This window comes from Pelodiscus sinensis, chromosome 2, assembly GCF_052426305.1.
Source record: "Pelodiscus sinensis isolate ZL-2025 chromosome 2, ASM5242630v1, whole genome shotgun sequence".
Lineage (NCBI taxonomy): Eukaryota > Metazoa > Chordata > Testudines > Trionychidae > Pelodiscus > Pelodiscus sinensis.
The window spans coordinates 112,882,736-112,901,238 of NC_143053.1; the positions used below are offsets into that span (position 1 = coordinate 112,882,736).

Sequence of the window (18,503 nt, forward strand, 5' to 3'; positions counted from 1 at the left end):
TGCAGGTGTTAACACAGGTCAACTGACAGCCCTAGTAATAACAGAGCTGAGTGCAAGGGAAGGAGCAGTAGATGGAATATGGCTGAGAGCAGTTAAACAACTGTTGGTTACAATAACCTAATTTCTTGACTCTATCTGTTTCAGTAAGTGCTGACCAGCACAGGAGTTCAGTGAATTCTAAAAAGAATAGTTGAGTTTTGACACCATGCTGTGCATTTAACTTTATATCAAACACACTGAAGGTGTATCTATCTTAGCAAATGTCTTAACTGTTTTTCCAGTATTGCAACTGGACCAATTCTACTATCAGCAACAGAAGCTTTAAGGACAACAGTACTTGCTACAAAAACAAGCAAGGTTTCTAGTCCCAGATCCGAAACCTTCTTTTGTAACATGAAATTGTTATATGAAAGATGGTAAGAACCACTGACTTTAGTTCAACAATTCTGTTCAGTCTATGGGACAAGATGTCTATTTAACCATATCAAGATAGTCTCAATCTAACTTGAATCAAGTTAGCATACACTGGGAAGGAAAAAAACCCTTTATGTTCTGGATTTAAATGGCTGCACCATATTACATGCACTACACTCTGCAACAAATTATAGTTGCTTCTTCAAAGAGAAATATCAGCTTCTGAGTCCAATCCCATAAAATTAGACAAGAATTTCAAATATCCAGTTTTCAACCATGTCTTTATCATCATTGCTTGTTTCTAGCTTATAGGATCAATTTAAACCTTCTCAGAAAAGCTTTTTGCATCATCTGCAGTTAATAGATGCAGCCTATTGAAACTTATTACATTCAAACAATTGTGATTTGGTATTGGTTTGATGCCAATATTTTCCCAAACTTTACCTTTGCATAATTCAGAGAGTCAGATGAATTTTCAAAGTCAAATGAATCCTTCCTGCAAAGCAAAATGTACTTGAAATGTGAAATATTTATGAAACACTCAACTTGCATAACTTCACTAGAAGTTAAGTATTGAAAAAACTGCAGCCATTCACAATTTTTATCATTATTATACAGAGTTAATGCATCTAAAACTTACAAAGGTGCATCAAAAGTCGAAGCAAGCACTTTTTCCTGTGTAAAGTTTTGGTTTCTTACCCACCTATATTTTCCTGGTATTTGGTTCTCATGAAAATTGCACACCTTATTTCAAAATAGCTTATTTCGAAATTTGGGGCTGTCTACATAGCACTTATGTCAAAATAAATCACTATTCCACTGACTTCCTTAATCCTCGTACAACAAGGTTTACAGGAAGTCAGAGTAAGAAGCCCATTATTTTGGAATCTTCTTGTAACATAACGTTATGTGCTGTAACATTATTTCAGAATAATGGACGTTATTCCAAAATAACTTTGCTGTGTAGATGTACCCCAAGACAATTGGCTATCTTTTGTAAGTTCTTTAAGAAACTTAGCACGTTACATTACGACAACTAAAATATCTCTTTGCTCCCACAAAGCGAACAATCATAGGGGAGAAAAGTAAGGAAAAAAATTATTAGTGTATGCTGATGGGATTTTGAAGAGAATGCAAGAGGCTTTCAAATTGACTTTTCCCCTAAACCACTTCTGAAATCATTATCTATTACGGCTTGCTTCCTAATCACATTTCTGTATTGTATTTGGAAATAGGGCATCATATTGATCATTATTATTAGAAGTGTGTAAAATTATTAGTGATACTTAATATCATTGTAAAATTTAGCTGTCAATGTAGCTGTGTATTCTACTCTTCTGTTTAACAAGGTAAGACTGGTACAAAGAACTAAGTCCTTCCTCCCATGCTGGGGATTCCTCCCATGCTAGGGAAAGATAGAAACCACTTTGTTTTTAGAGTTACATTGGGCAGAACACAGTCCTGCCATGGCAGACTGATGGAGGAATAGACAGCCTAGTATTTCATCTTCTCCATTACTCATGTCTGTGAAAATCCCTTCCTCAGCAGAAGAAACTGGTTGTGACAACTTCAAATAATTGCTAAGATTTGTGTGTTTGAAACTAAAGATCATCAAAGATTCTATAGTTTTCATCCACAACCAATATAAAAATTCAACTAAATGTTGTTGGGCTATGTAAAAATTAATAAGGGTCTGGGGTAGTGGTAAGGTGTTCAGCCACAGTAGGCATTACCCTTGAATATGCTCTTGCCTTTCTTTTTTGCAGCCTAAAAAATAGATAAGCATTAAGCTGCTCTGCTTTGTTAACATTACTAAAGTTTTTAGGAAAAGTAGTGATAAACGTGTGAACTAACATACTAAGGGTGCCAATTTGTTGCTCTTCTGTTGAATGTCCGAGGTAAACGTACGTGGGCAATAAAGGAGTTCCGTTTACCCCATCCACTCCTGGGTCACCTCTTTCTTCTCTAACAAATGTAAACGTTCATTTTTGTTTGACATCTGATTTTGAACACTTGGTAATTGAAACTGTCAACATTTTTAGCTAACTGCAAAGTATACCTCAATATCATCCCAATCTTCAGGACAAAAACAATGTTATCAGAATAAACAAAAAGCTGACCGTTAGATATTTGAAACTTAAAGTGTTATACATGACGCAAACACACATCATGCAAGGATACATCATGTAACACCACACAGATACTATGGAAGAGCACTGTGTCAGGGAAGTTACTATCATAAGCAACAGTGATTTGGTTCCATAATCTAAATCAGAGGTGACCGACCTAAACCTGAGAAGGAGACAGAATTTATCAGTACACATTGCTAAAGAGCTACAGTTCTATGTCTCCAGCCCTGATCATCTCCCCACCACCACTCTCAGCACATCCCACCCACTGGCAGCCCCACTGGTCAGTGCCTCCTTCTCCTTTTCCTCCTGCCCACTGTGATCAGCTCTCTCTCAGTTGGAGACACGGAAGGGGGAAGCATTGGTGTGAGAGGTTCAGTGGAGAGCGTAGGAAGTGGCAGGATCCTAGGGGGAAAGGGTGGAGGGGGACAGCATCTAGGGCAGAGCTGGGGGTTTAACAGTGAGCACCCTCCGGCTCCTGTGGAAAGTTGGCACCTGTAGCTCCAGCCCTGGATTTGATACCTATGCAAGGAGCCACATGTAGCTCTGGAGCCACAGGATAGCTCCCCCTCCCTGATCTAAATGGTACAACTGTGGTTGAATCAACACCCAGTCATATGAATGGAAGAGCTTTAGAAATGTTGCTTCCGTTCTGTAGACAGCAAAGCATGAGTTTATAGTTGTATGGCTCTCAGAGATGTAAACATAAAAAAGATTATTCAGATTCTAGAAATGATTGATGTACCTGAAAGAAGCAACTACATTATTTCATTTCTACTCTGTAAGTGATGGTCTAAACCCATAATAGAGCCAGTCAGCTAAACCCCATTCCCTCTTGGCCTTTTGGAATAATTTCTCCACATTTCCCTTTTAACTAGTTTAGGAAATGGCAGTCAGTTTCCTTTGCTACAGCAGACTGGGAATACTCCATGGAATCCAAAGGACAGGATTTCAATTTAGAGGCTTACAAGTTGTGTTCGGTTGCTGCATGGCACACAGAGCAGATCTGGCCAATGTCCTTACCCTCTCCTCTCCCAGCATCACTCCAGACCAGACCACATGCCAGACCTGGAGCTGAGCCACATGGTGTAACACTGGGCCGGGCGGTTTTAAAGTCCCAGGCCGTGATGTCACGCCACACCCCAGCGTTTCCTCTCTCTCCTGTTGCGTGGTGTTTAAGCATGCCGCACAAGCGCTCCTTTGGCCCCACAGTGCCCCGTAAATGGCCAGCACGTGGCACTGGGGAATTTAAAGTGCGGGGTTGTGGCACCCCGTCACAAATCTCCCTCCTCCAGCAGCCGCCAGCCAGCCCTTAGGAGAATGGCCCACCGGGAAATTCTTGGTATCCCGCCAGGCCAGTCCTCCCCTGGATCTGGCGCATGATGTTAAAGCACAGCTCTCTGACCATCCTCTTCTTCCTGTCGGTCTCTAAGGCTATGTCTACACTACCAGGTTATTTCACAGGCCCGTATGCAGGGGGTGTGTAAAAGCACACACCCCCTATGGTTCTCCCAAGTAAGCATGCTCCAGCCAGCCAAGGGAAAGCAGGAGTAGCATGCTGCCCAATGCTCTGGCTGGCCCAGGGAAGGCTGGGGCTGGTTTCCCCACTTACTTGGGGGGCCATCATCACCCCCTTGCAGTCCACCTTTACAAAAAAAAGCACACATCCCCCAGAAATTCCTGTGATGGGGCCTGTTTCAAAATAAGTTATTTTGAAATAAGCTTATTCCTCTCCACAAGCAGGGGTTATTGTTTTCAAAGTATCGGCTTGTTATTTCAAAACAACAGGCTTGGCCGTGTGGATGCTCACCTTGTCATTTCAAAAGAAAGGGAGTGAGAAAATGCTGTTTTGAGGCATCTCAAATGGCTTCCTCAATTTCAGAACAGATTAGACATTTGCAAATTAAGACACTGACAGCCATGTTAAAGTAAATTTGCAGAGGCTGCCAGTGATCCTTTTTTCAGGGCATAAATATAAACAGCAGGAGTCAAGAAGAAATTTCCTCTGTGATATATCAGTTAGGTCTTCAGCATGTTATTGAGCAGTATAAGAACGGATCCTCCTCTGGAGCACTGGTAACTTCAACCAGACTGATTAATTGTCATTCTGGAAAAAATCACTAGAGGGCATGGCTGCTATGGAGAGTCAGATTAAACTAGATACACTTTTTCCCCTTAGCCCAGTTTTAACACTGACCAACATTTAAATAGGGGTGGGCAATAATTTTTGCAGCAGGTGCCACTTAATGAATTTAGGTACATGGCCATGGGCCAGCTCCACCCCCAGAAGGGACAGTGCCTGGAGCAAGGCAGGGGACTAGCCTCCCCCCCGGAGCTGTCTGGGGCCACAGTCTTTGAATTAAAAACACAGCAAAGGGTTCACGGCTCCCAGCCCCACTGCTACCACATTGCTTGGCAGCTGCCTGGGGTTGCTACATCTGTTTCAAGGCCTCCTGTCTCTGGCCCCTGCTGACTTAGCACTACAACCGTGAGCTGCAAACCTGGATCCTGCTGCTTGAGCTACCTCCTGGAAATTCAGTGTCACGGGCAGCAGGATATAAATGGAACGTGGCCAGATGCAGTTCAGGGGCCAGATCAAGGTGTTCGGGGGGCCGTATCGAGCCCCAGGGCCGCATCTTGCCCACCCCTAATTTAAATTATTGTGCACCAAGGTTTAATACACATTCAAGACTCATATACTGTACTTTGCTTCTATTATTTGCTTGCCCAAACTTGTTCTTCTACTTTTCTTCTCCTGTGCATCAGCCTGAAAGAAAGGAAGTTATAGGATTTAAAACTATGGCACACAGTACAGATACTTTCTTAAGATGCCAAAAACAGAAAATAAACACACTTATCGGTATTAGAGATGTAAAAAGGCATTTAAAAAAACATAACCGTGTAACTTCTATAAACCTCAGCAGTTACACATGCTGCAGGCTCTGTGGTATGAAGCTTAAATAAGTTTTATACTGTAGAACCTGCAGCAAAGCCTGCTCAGGGGCAGGGCCAGCCCTGCTCCTGGGCCCACCACAGACAGGGGCTGCTCTCGCTGGCTGGAGTAGCCCCTGCCTGTGGTGAGCCTCACAGGGCTGAAGCAGCCTCCTGACTGGGGTGGGTGGGGAGCTGCTCCAGTCCCTATCAGTTAACGATTTACATCCCTAATCAGTATTAATTCATAGACTAACTCCAAAAGTAATTAAATAAAATAATTTGCATTCAACCATGCTCTATAATACTTTATACCCAGAGGTTGGAGAAGAGGTAGAACAGTGGCGGGAAACAAATGAGAAAAGGGGCAGTGAAGATTCAGGATTTTAAATCCTGAATTCATTCACAGGACAGGTATAGTCAGGGAAGTTTTGAGCACCTCTGCCCTGAAATGAGAAAAGTAAAAAAGTTTTCTTCATGGTACATTGTCATCCAAGGCCAGGCACCAGTTAGAAGTAGTTTTAATTTTATAGGTGCCGAACACTCACCTCAAATCAAATATCACTTATTTAGGTGTCCGGGTAGGAGTGGTTTGATTTGCACAGGGATCTGTGAGTGTTCAAATCCTTCTGAAAAGACACCAGGGTACTTTGGCTTGCATGCCTGAGTTGTGACATTTACAGCTGAAGATTCCAGATAGAGTTTCTAGGTTTTTTATTATTATTTCTCCCCCACAAGGGTGAAAGACTAGACCAATAGACTAGGCAATAGTTTATTATTTGCCTTGTGGTGCCAATCACAGACTTGGATATCATTGTGCCAACTACTCTTCAGTCTCAGAACTGAATTAATCTTTGGAATATTCTAATTTAATTTTTCTACTGTGCAGAAAAGGTAAAAAAGCACTTGAAGAAAAATTGTGCATGTAAAACTATGTCCCAGGACAGACATACCTCTGGGGAATGTTCATTTACAACCTGTACATCTGGCTGTTCTTCTCTGAGGGGCTCACTAAAAGCAACAGAAGGAAAGGTTAAGAGAACAGTTCTAAAGTGCCATCAGTTTAAAGCCAATTAAAACAAGGGAGGTGACAGTAAGGGAAGTCAATAGCCTAGTTAACACCAATGCAGTCAAGAGTGGGGGAAGAAGAGAGAAACTGTTCATTTCCATGATCACTGAAACTAGTAATAGAAATGCTATTCTGTACCACTATTAAGAAAGAGGAGTTAACTAGGCACTAAGGTTGGAGCCAGTTAGTGTGACTACATGGCAGGGATTGTAAAACTGTGGTTATATAGCTACAAACAAAAGCCCAGAGCCCATTAGAAAAGATACCTCTGTAACACAAAGGATTTGACCAATTTTTCAGATTAATTGCTATGCTTAAATTTAATCAAAGTCACAGCATGACGCTAACAGAGTAGAAATAACATCAAGGAGCTCGGATTATAACTTTCCTTCTATAACCACTAGGCAGCTTCTCCTCCCTCCCCTTTCCTATTAATGTAGTGTAACCCCTTTTGGAGATGGTGCACCTGAAAACCACAGACTGTCTAGGGGACTCACTCCTGGACTACAGCAGCAAGGCTACAGAGTCTCAGGACTCCATTTCCCAAACTGCCTAGGATCCAGGAGGGAAAGAACTAGCTTTAAAAAAAAAAAAACACTGCTGAAACCAACCATAAGCCAGAACTCAGAGACAATAGATTTGGTTTTACATCTGGGTTTGGCACGTAGCCTTTGTCCCTCAATGTTTGTTACCAAGTGAAATCTTTTGGGACTCCTGGGACATGGAACAGCATCATCTCAGCGGAGACCAGAAACCCAGGAAGCTAAGGAAAGTCGGGGTCTAGGTATCAAAAACAAGACTAACAGCACACTGGAATCCAGACCACAGAGCCACAAGGATGATCTTACCACCCTTGGCATGGATACTTTGTAAGAACGACCTCGTTTATTTCATTTCGCTATTTTGTTAAGCTGACCACAAATTTCTTCAGTGCACCACCCACCACAGACTGAGTGTAAATTCACTATTTGCCTAAGGTGCTGGGTGTATGTACAATATGTTGGCTCTGACTGTAAATGGTAGGAAAGATAGAGTTATGTATTACTGTTGTTCTCTTCCCTTAATCCTTTTTGCAACTGTCCCTCTGGGAATTGTGATAGCTGTTTTAACAACCTTTTCTGACATGCTTCTGTATGGGATTTCGTGTTAAATACTTTCCCCGGGGAACAAGCCCTCTATATTCTGCTGTTATGAGTGGTTTCCTGGAGTGGAGGCACCAGGAAACCTTAGGGGTAAACAAAGTATGAAGGGAAAAGGCACCTCAGGCTGAGTTTACAGTAGTAAATAGCAGTTTTGACTTAGTAATACAGTTCTGGTTGGCTTGTTAAACAGGAACATACAAAAGCCGCCTCCAAAATTTTACTCTTTTGAACAAGACTTTATCTCTAAAGTGCTTACCTGATTTTATCATCCAGTTTAGGTGATGGAGTTTTAGACATTTTTGCTGAAAGAGTCTGGGAAACCACAGCTTCACATGCTGAATTTTTTGAGAGAGATAAAACCATATTTGTGCAGGTCTACAAAAGCAAACTCTTAAATGTAATACAAAAAGAATATTTATCGGCTACAAGAAGTCAAGCCTGACCTTGGCTTAGCTTAGCATCTTCTGTTTCAGTCTGTTGGCTTCCCATGCTTGTAGTGACACCAGAACTAGTCTTATGCTGGTTTGAGACATGAAATTATTAACATGATATGAACACTATAACAACATTTATGTTCTTATTCCCAGATAATTACAGCTAGGAAACATTCTTAGGAAACAGGGCTGAATTATGGCTACACTTAAGATCTGAAAGGCTCCTGGGTAGTAAAGTCTTAGCATTTTTTTCTTTGTTTTTAAGTTTTAGGGGGGAAACATTCCCTTTTCCTGACAGCTATGGTATGTGGAAAGACTGGGCAAATTTTTCAAAATGGTCAAAGTGACTTCAAAACCTAAGTCATTCAAACACTTCTGAATGTTCTGGGCACCATGTGCATGGAAAGGGAGGAGAAACATTTACATTTCTACAGAAGAGTCCAGCACTCATACTTACTGTAACAGTACTTACTGAGTGATCACTACATTGAGATGACAGGATGTCAGATAAAGAGTCTGTTTTTTCAGTGTTTGTAGAATCTTTCCTCAACTCTAAGTAGGTGGACTCACCAGCTATTACTGTAAAAAAGCAATGAGAGAAAAATCTCTTAGTTCATAGATCATTCCCCTTCCATATTTCTAGAAAAAACATCAAGAGCACTGCAGCCTTCTAGATCACGTTCAAGAACAAAAACATACTTCCACCTTGAATACATAGCCAAAATATGCCACCAAGTTTCTATTGTCTTCCCCTTGCTATCTCTCCATTGTGCTCTGTGCCTTTATCCTTAAGTAGTCTACAAACTATTTGGGGTAGACACTATAATATGTGTGTATACAAAGCATAATGGGACCAAACTTTCCCCACAAATCATGTTTGGATCCTCTCTGTGCTACTATTCTGCAAATAATGAACAATCATCATTGTGCAATTAACTTCACCCCACACTTACACTCCATGGATCTAGGTGATTAAAGATCATCATAAGAATGGTTATACTGGATCAGAGCAAAGATCCATCTAGTCCAGTATTCTGTCTCCCAACAGTGGGCAATGCCAGATGCCCCTGAGGAAGCGAACAGAAACAGGTAACCATCAAGTGATCCTCTCCTGTCATCCATTTCCAGCCCCTGACAAACAGAGGCTAGGAACACCATTCCTACCCACTCTGGCTAGTAAGTATTGATGGATCTAACCTCCATGAATTTATCTAGTTTTTTTTTTGAATCCTGTTAAAGTCTTGGTCTTCACAACATCCTCTGGCAAGGAGTTCTACAGGTTGGCTGTGCACTACATGAAGAAAAACTTCCTTTTGTTTGTTTTAAACCTGTTAACTATTCATTTCATTTGGTGACTCTTAGTTCTTAGGTAATGGGAACAAGTTAATGGGAACAAGTAAATAACTTCTCCTTGTTCACTTTCTCCATATCAGTCATGATTTTATATCCCCTCAGTCTTCTCTTTTCTAAGCTGAAAAGTCCCAGTCTTTTTAATATCTCTTCATATGCGACCCATTCTAAACTCCTAATAATTTTTGTCGCCCTCTTCTGAACCTTTTTCCAATGCCAACATACCTTTTTTAAGATGAGGCGATCGCATCTTTACACAGTACAGGCAGTCCCCGACTTACGTGGATCCGACTTATGTCGGATCCGCACTTACGAACGGGGCTTTTCTCGCCCCGGAGCTCATGGGTCGCCACCCGTGTCCTCCGGGGCATGAAAAGCTTCTCCCGGTCTCCCTGGTCTGCTGGTGGGGGGGTCCAGCAAAGCCGCTGGACCCCCCCAGCAGACCAGGGACACCCGAGCAAAGCCTTAGTATCTGCAAATTTTGCCACCTCGCTGTTTACCCCTTTCTCCAGATCGTTTATAAATAGAATGGATCCCAGAATGTATCCTTGGGGAACACTGCTAGTTACCTATCTCCATTCTGAAAACTTACCACTTATTTCGCACCCTTTGTTTCCTGTCTTTTAACCACTTATCAAACCATGAGAGGATTTTCCCTCTTATCTCATGAAACTTACTTTACTTAAGAGCCTTTGGTGAGGAACTTTCTGGGACTTGTCAAAGGCTTTCTGGAAATCTAAGTACACTATATCTAAAGTGGCATAGCAAGGGGGAGGCAGTAGCCCCAGGGCACCACACTAAGGGGGCGCCAATTTAGCTGCCAAAGCTTAGCTCAGTAGTCCCCAATGTGGTGCCCACGGGCACCATGGCGCCCGCCGGGTCATTTCTGTGCGCCCGCCGAGTGATTGGGGCCGGCCCCGGCACCGGGCAGTGTCAGCCCCCGGGCACGCAGCGTATGGGCAGTCCCACCCCTGGGCGTACAGCGCAAGGGCTGTGCCGGCCCTGGGCGCGCGGCGTATGGGCGTCCCTGCTCCTGGGCACGCAGTAAAGGAGCAGCGTCGGCCTCAGACGTGCGGCACATGGGCTGTTCCAGCCTCGGGAGCACGGTGCATGGGAGGCCCCACCCCGGCCACGCAGCATAGGAGCAGCGCCGGCCCCGGGAGTGCGGCGTATGGGTGGCGCCAACACCAGTCACGCAGTGCGTGCGCGGCCCCGGGTGCCCAGCGCATGAGTGGCCCCGCCCCCGGGCACCCAGCAGCCCCAAAAGGTTGTGGATCACTGGTTTAGCTGAACCTTGCCCTGCAGGCCAGTGGGTTTGGGGCTGCAGATAGACTCTCGCTACCCCTGCAATTTTGTGTCTGTCTGCTACTGCCACGTGTAGCTCAGCGCATTCAGAAAGGCCCCTGTTCCTCTTGGAACTTTGCTTCTCATTTTCCTTCGGTGGCAGAAAGGTTCCCTCATGCGGCTGGTTTAGATCCTGTTAATCTGAATAGTGGAGTAAACGAGATTCAGACACGAATAAAGCTGAAGAGCTGCACACTTGAGTGAATGGGGGTTTCCCAGGTTTTTTTGTGGTTCGTTTTAAAATAAATTCCCGGGTGATTTAGATCAAATAAAATCCTGGGTGCTTTAAATCGTTCTCCAACTCAGAGCGGGGAGCAGGAGCTTGTTCCTGGAAATTGGAATTATTGTTTCTGTTCCCTCTGCAGTCCATGCAGGCCAGGTTGGTGCATCCAGTTTCACACGCCAGCCTGCAGGCACTCTCTCAGAGCAGCGCCCCCCAGCATGTCCCATGGTTCACAGGCTTTCCATGGGTTTTGCTGGCCTCTTGAAATGTGCTACATTAACCCCACACTGTGTCTGGGAAACAGGAATCCGAGGGTGATGCTTTCCCTTTGACAGGGCGGGCTGCGTTCAGACACCGACCTCAGCTCACCTTCTGCTGGGGGCTGTATTTCGCTGTCTGACCAGCAAAGCCCTGCAGCCCCACGAGCCCAGGGACCCCACGAGCTCTGTGGCACTGGCTGTAGGCTCAGGTGGGTTGAAATGGGTTGGACTGGTTCACACCGCTGGGGGGGGGGGGCCACACAAATTTTGCCTTTGCTCCCAGGTGCATAACATCCTTGCTACACCACTGAATATATCCACTGGATCCCCCTTGTCCACATGCTTGTGACCCCTAGTAGATTAGTAGAACTCTAGTAGATTAGGAAGTCATGATTTCCCTTTACAGAATCCATGTTGACTTTTCCCAAACAAATTATGTTCATCTAGGTGTCTGACAACTCTATTCTTAACTAGGAAGTTAGACTTACTGGTCTCTAATTGCCAGGATTAGCTCTAGAGCCCTTTTTAAATATTGGTATTGCATTGGCTCTCTTCTGGTCATTAGGTACAAAAGATTATTTAAAAGGATAGGTTATAAACCCTGTCAATAGTTCTGCAATTTTACATTTGAGTTATTTCAGAACTCTTGGGCGAATGCCATTTGGTCCCGGTAACTGTGTTACTGTTAATCAATTTGTTCCAAAACCTCTCTAATGACACCTCCATCTGGGACAATTCCTCAGATTTGTCACCTATAAAGAATGGCTCAGGTTTGGGAATCTCCCTAACATCCTCAGCTGTGAAGACCGAAGCAAACAATTAATTGAGTTCCTCCTTAATGACCTTATCTTGGAGTGCTCCTTGATCATCCATTGGCCCCACTGGTTGTTTAGCAGGCTTCCTACTTCTGATGCACTTAAATATTTTGCTATTACTTCTTTGAATTTTTGACTAGCTGTTCCTCCTACTCCATTTTAGTTTTCCTTATATTTCCTTATTAATTTAACATTTTATACTCCTTTCTATTTTCCTCACTAGAATTTAGCTTCCACTTTTTAAGTGATGCCTTTTATCTCTTACTGCTTTTTTTACTTGGCTGTTAAGCCATGGTGGCACTTGTTTGGTTCTCGGTGTTTTTATTTATATATATTTAAATTGAGCCTCTCTTATGGTGTCTTTGAAAAACCTCCACAAACTTTGCAGGAATTTCACTTTTGGCACTGTACATTTCCATTTAATTAGCCTCATTTTTGTATAGTTCCCCTTTCTGAAATTAAATGCCACTGTGTTGGACTGCTTAAAATACTTCCTTTTGTTAGTTTTAAAAATACTTTTAAGCAGTACTCATTTTGGTGAGGTTTGCCTTTGTGCATATTTCAGATTGACAGAGAATGAAAAATAGCAGTTTCTGCTCAACTTGCTGTCCATTTTACACAGCTGAGCCTCCATTGATTTTGGGTAACTTCAGTCACAGCTTGATTAAGGGCAGGAAGGCTGACAGAAAGAGAGAAAAAGCTACTCTGAAAACATCCATGGTATGCCCATATCTTGATTACACTGCATGCAGATGTAGTCATCATCAATCATCGTCATCAACAACCATCGGCTCAGTGCCCGTTGGTGTCTGTTGCCTCCCTTGCTATTTCCTTCCATCTTTCCCTGTCCAGTGCAGAGTGGCTTAGTTTCTGTAGACTAGCGCTGCACCAACCTACTATATCATCTACCCATTCTCTGAGGGGTCTGCCTCTCCTATTCAGGCCATCCATTATGCTGGATACCAGGGTCTTAACTTTTCGCTCATCGTCCATTCTGCAGATATGCCCGAATAGCTGTAATTTTTGTTGTATAACCTTCTGCAGTAGGTTCTTTAGATGTAGTCACCCCATGTCAAAAAATAAACTAAAATTGAAAGAGACTCAGAAAAGGGGGGGATGGGGAATTAAGGGTATGAAACAGCTGCCACATAGAAAGAGATTAATAAGGCCATGACTTTTCAGCTTGGAAAAGGAATGAAGGAGGGATATGATAGAGTTCTATAAAATCATGACCAGTGCGGAGAAAGTCAATAAGGATGTGCTATTTTCTTCTTCTCATAGCTTAGGAAATAGACATCACCAAATGAAATTAATAGGCAAAAGGTTTAAAACTAACAAAAGGAAGTATTTCTTCACACAATACACAATCAACTTGTGGAACTCCTTGTCAGAGGATGTTATGAAGGCCAAGACTATAACAGGATTCAAAAAAACTAGATAATTTCATGAAAGGTAAGTCCATCAATGGCTATTAGCCAGGATCAGCAGGGAGGGTATCTTTAGTTTTTATTTGCCAGCAGCTGGAAATGGGAAATGGGATAGTTTATCTGTTTGCTTCCTTTCCTCTGGGGTACCTGTCTTTGGCTACTGTCAGAAGACAGGATACTAAGCTTGATGGACCTTTATTCTGTCCCAGCATAGCAGTTCTTATGTATTAAACAAGTACTAGTTGTTGTCTTGGATACCTGGCACTAGAAAAATGTAGCTGGAATGTTTTCTTAGACATTTCTGGTGTATTGGTTGTAGCATCAATGCATTACCTTAGTTAACAGAAAAGTGATAAGTTGCCTTTATGTTATACACCAACGTTAAGAGTGCTGCCTAAGAGATTTATGTCAAGCTATGTTATTAAATCCAGAGATCACCTGGATAGTGGTAGTTAGGGGATATTGTAGGGGAAAAATCAACTCCAAAGATACAAAACTGTGGTGTCTTCTTGGTCTTACACTTTCCTGAATCAACAATTTTCTGCCCCATCATCATATAAAATTATACCAAAGGCTTGTCGTTGTTAGAAAACTGGGTTACGTTAGAGCTTTTGTCATTAGTGTGCACAAGAATAAGTCATGTTTATCATTGTATTAGCAGGTCGTGGTATACCCTATAGAAACCAGGAATTTTACTCAAGTCCAGATGATCAAACGTGACACATAGTTTGCCTCTGTCAGTACTGAATGCAAAAGTGTGATTAATAGGTTAATTAATATGACTTCACACTAGTCTTTTAACAAGACCAAATTTTCTTGAAGAGATAAGCCTCCATTTACCAATGCATAACTACATAAATCATTTCTGAATTTGGCTGTTCAGTATTATACAAACAAAAATAAAAATCAGGAAGATTCCTTCTCCAAAGCAAGTAGCCATTTCATGTATTTGATATGCAAGCTGAGTTATGAAAAAGTGTATAGTTTTAAGATTTTATTAAGAATGCCTCATTTTTCAATTTCCAAGTTTGGATCTAGGAATTAATTTGCAAGCAAACAGGACTCAGCATCATTAAATATCTCCAATGCAGGAAACAACCTTAATCATAAGAACTGAGAGAAAATATTGCAACTCTGGAAACAAAAGGAAGCCCCAAAGCCACTTGCCAGTGTTCTTATCTAAGATGACTGGTAAAACTTTTAGAGGTGCTTAGATGGCTTCAGAGGTTAAGTCCCCAAGTGAACTTCTGAAAGTTTTAACTTATCTCCTCATTTACAGAAAACGTATGTTTTAGGAGCTAATGCTAAGGCTTCATATTTGAGTTTTCCAGAGATATTTTTAAGGCATAAATTCTACTTCAGCTACTAAATCCTGTTTGCAGTTTTGATCCTTTTAATCAATGTTGCTATTTGCCTTGAGACATTTTCAACATTCTAATCAACTTAAGCAACATTACCTCAGTTTCCACTGTTTATGATTTGGTCACTATGGAAAATATTTAGAAAGTTGCTTTAAAATGAAAATCTCTACAGCTGCTGATACTTTCTGAAGAATATGCAATTATCTGGTGTCATTGATAAGTCTTAGATTTGCATCAACTACAAGAAATTCATGTTATTTTAAAAACTCACATGTTCCATTTTGCATTGTTTGTTCTTCAGGGCTTAGGAGATCCTCTTTATCAGTCTTGTTCTGTTGGTATAAAACTAATATAACATTATTGTTATCTTTAGAAAATATTCTTTATTCTAGAAATCCAGTTTCCTATATAGTAAGAAAGCACTGAATGTGATTGTAGAACTGGAAGAGACCCCAAGAAGTCATCAATTCCATTCCCCTACATTCCCCACAGAATTAAGCACCATCTAGATCATCCCTGTCAGATGTTTGTCCAACCTGCTCTTAAATATCTCCAGTGATGGAGATTCCACAACCTCCCTAGATAATTCATTCCAGTGTTTAATCACACTGGAAGCTGGGAAGTTTTTCCTAATTTCCAACCTAAATCTCCCTCGCTGCAATTTAAGCCCATTGCTTCTTGTCCTATCATTAGGTGCTGAGAAGAATAATTTCTCTTTTCTCCTTCTTGCAACACCCTTTTAGGTACTTGAAATCCTCTCAGTCTTCTCTTTTCAACAAACCCAATTCTCTCTAATCAAAACCAATTCTTTGGGTATTCCCTTGTAGGTCATGTTTGCTAGATCTTTTATCTTTTTTTTTGCTTTTCCCTGGACCATCTCTAGTTTCCTGATATGTGGTGTCCAGAACTGAACACAATACTCCAGTTGAGGCCTAATCAGCTCAAAGCAGAGCAGAAGAATTACTTCTTGTTATGTAGTTTTGCTAACTGTATTACTATAGTCAATATTTTGAAATCATCTACTTTGCTGCAAGGGTAAAAGTATGCTCATGTACTGCACCATCATTCCTTTTGTATTTAAGTTCTTCTACTGATCCCATAATGGGAGTTTCTCCCAAGTACTTAGAAGACAAGTCAAAGTCAGTCTTTCTTCCTTCCTGGCCCATAGAGTTTCATTCGTTTACAGAATGTCATGATATATTTTTTCCCCTCTGCAATACTATTTTCTCAACTGAATATTTGAATTTTGCAGGACTCACAAGCTCCTCTTTTCCCATCGTGCTCTGAGCTGACATGAAAATACATTTGTATTTTTAGTTTGCCCATTTAACTAAATAGAATGTACTTCAAAGCACATTAATAGCATAAACTGAAATACAGTAGACTTCCGATAATCTGGAGCCATTGGGACCTAGGTGGTGCCAGATTATCGGATATGCCGGAGTATCGGGAGGTACTCTGGTGGGGGGGGGGGGGGCTGTGACACGTCTGCCGGGACCCACACTGTGTCCGGGGAGGTGGGCGGGGAACAGTAAGGCGAGGGGAGAACCCTCCACCGTTTTGCAGGAAGGCGGGGGAAGCCCCGCGCTGCCTCCGAGAGTTTCCAGGAGGGGAGGGGAGCGGAGCGGGCTCCCCATCCCCCAGATTGCAGTAGTTATCCCCGAGCAGGGGGTTGAGGGGCAGCGCTGCAGAACCAACCCAGCAGCACTCCAGCTGCTCTGCTCCGCTGCTTGTCCGCCGCTCATCAGTTTCAGCAGCGGCAGTGGTGGACTTCGGGAAGCAGCTTAAAGTGACGAGCGGCAGACTTGAGGAAGCGACAGAGCAGAGCAGTTGGGGTGCTACCCGGTTTTTCCCGCAGCGCCGCCCCTCACGCCCCTGCTCGATGCCCAGCAGCACCCCAGCTGCTCTGCTCCGCAGCTTCCCCAGATCCACCGCTGGTCAGTTTCAGCAGCAGCAGCGGCAGACTTGGGGAAGCGGCATGGAGAAGCTTCAATTGTCCGGCTGGCCGGAGCGCTTCTGGGTTCCAGTTAGTGCCAGACTATCGGGAGTGCCGGACCACTGGATGCCGGACAATTGGAGTTTTACTGTACTCGTATTGAATCAACTATGCAGGTAAGTACATCAATTATTAGGCAAACCTTAAGAATTCAAGGCTTCACCTTCTAAAAGCAGTCACTCTTTTTAAGCACTAGAAAGAAAAACTTTTTGCAAGGGTGAGGAATGTCTTCCCTTTTGGTCAAACTACTACATCATATAAATTACATGTGGATCATCACTGAATATTAGGAGAAGGAATATTTAATTACAGAAATCCGTAAGAGTGCAGACATCAGCACTGCACTGCTGCTTTAACTTGAGTCCATGTTCAATATTCTGGAGGAAGGCTAGATAGACACAACCTACATTTCTAGGGTAGGCGACTAAGGACTAGTCTACACTACAAAAGCATTTCTGGCCTATTCCAGCAAACATCATTAGCATATAAAGGTGACTAGTATAGAGGGATATAGAGTGTCACCACCAAATGACCTCCTTCCCACCACACTCCAGAACCTCTACACTCCAGGTTATGGGGCATGTGCGAGCGTGTGTATAAAAGAGAGAAATCAATCTACATTCTTCCCATCCACTTCATGTCCAGCCGACCGGCTGGCACCAGACTCAAGCAGGATTCCAGGCAACATAGCTGGAGGTTGCCTGAGACTCAGGGCAGTGCTGCTATCCCCCGCACACCCTCACCCCCACCCTAGCACAGTACTTGGTGCGGTGGATTTTTTTTCTGCTGTGCTGACCCATGCCAGCAGATTCCTCCCCCAGGCACCATGGCCAGAGGCTGCCTGGGCAAGTCCAGCAGCATGGCTGATGGAGGAGGGATTCTGGTCCCACGTCTTCCCTCTCAGCTTTGACCCTGCCAGCTGAAGGCCCATTGCACCCCCCCACTCTTACAGATTTTTGGGATAGTCAGGTGACCCTTCCACCCATATCGTAGACATAGCGTATGCTAACAAAAGGAGTTTTTTCTGCCAGCATAGCTGTCTCTATACAGAGTTTTGGTAGCATAACTAGGCCTGTAGGATGTGTGCGCTTTTCCACACGCACACCCCCACAACATATCTATGCCAGCAGAATTTTGGCCTAAGAAAGGGAGACAAGAAAAAGACTGTCTGATATATTAAGAAGGCGTGGAAGATTTTTCCATACCATTGGAACAGGAAACAAACATTTTTCTCCTCTGGTTCAATCTAATGCTTGAGATCTTTCATGGGTAGATAAACTTTCAATCAATGCATTTAAAAAGTGAAATGGAATGTTAAAAATTCTTATGATTGTAAACAGTTATCCAAGAAAGCCAAAACTAATACTTGCCATCATTTTGTCTTCTCCCAGAACTTTGTTGAGTATATTTAATATCTCAAGTTTGGCACTGAAATGTATTTTGATTTTTGTTACTTCTTTGCCATTGACCATAGTAGGGTTTTTCAGGTAAATTTTAAGTATCTTTTTTCCATTATCCTCTATGTAAGAGAGAAAATTAGAACCAGCTTTAGAATGACACAAAAGTCAATATCACACAAACAGTTTACATGCCATTTTCCATGCCAAG

At 42.7% G+C, this 18,503-nt stretch overlaps 1 protein-coding gene across 1 annotated transcript in view; it reads right to left on the reverse strand.

Moving 5' to 3' along the window:
- Nucleotides 1-18,503, reverse strand: part of SYCP2L (synaptonemal complex protein 2 like) — a 65,238-nt gene that overhangs the window by 26,034 nt on the left and 20,701 nt on the right. The window contains exons 14-21 of the mRNA XM_089775986.1: nucleotides 18,266-18,414; nucleotides 15,171-15,231; nucleotides 8,592-8,698; nucleotides 8,129-8,204; nucleotides 7,942-8,020; nucleotides 6,428-6,485; nucleotides 5,249-5,310; nucleotides 859-910 (exon numbers count right to left, since the gene is read on the reverse strand). Of these exons, the coding sequence (XP_089632112.1) occupies nucleotides 859-910; nucleotides 5,249-5,310; nucleotides 6,428-6,485; nucleotides 7,942-8,020; nucleotides 8,129-8,204; nucleotides 8,592-8,698; nucleotides 15,171-15,231; nucleotides 18,266-18,414 (644 nt within the window). The remainder of the gene's footprint in view (nucleotides 1-858; nucleotides 911-5,248; nucleotides 5,311-6,427; nucleotides 6,486-7,941; nucleotides 8,021-8,128; nucleotides 8,205-8,591; nucleotides 8,699-15,170; nucleotides 15,232-18,265; nucleotides 18,415-18,503) is intronic.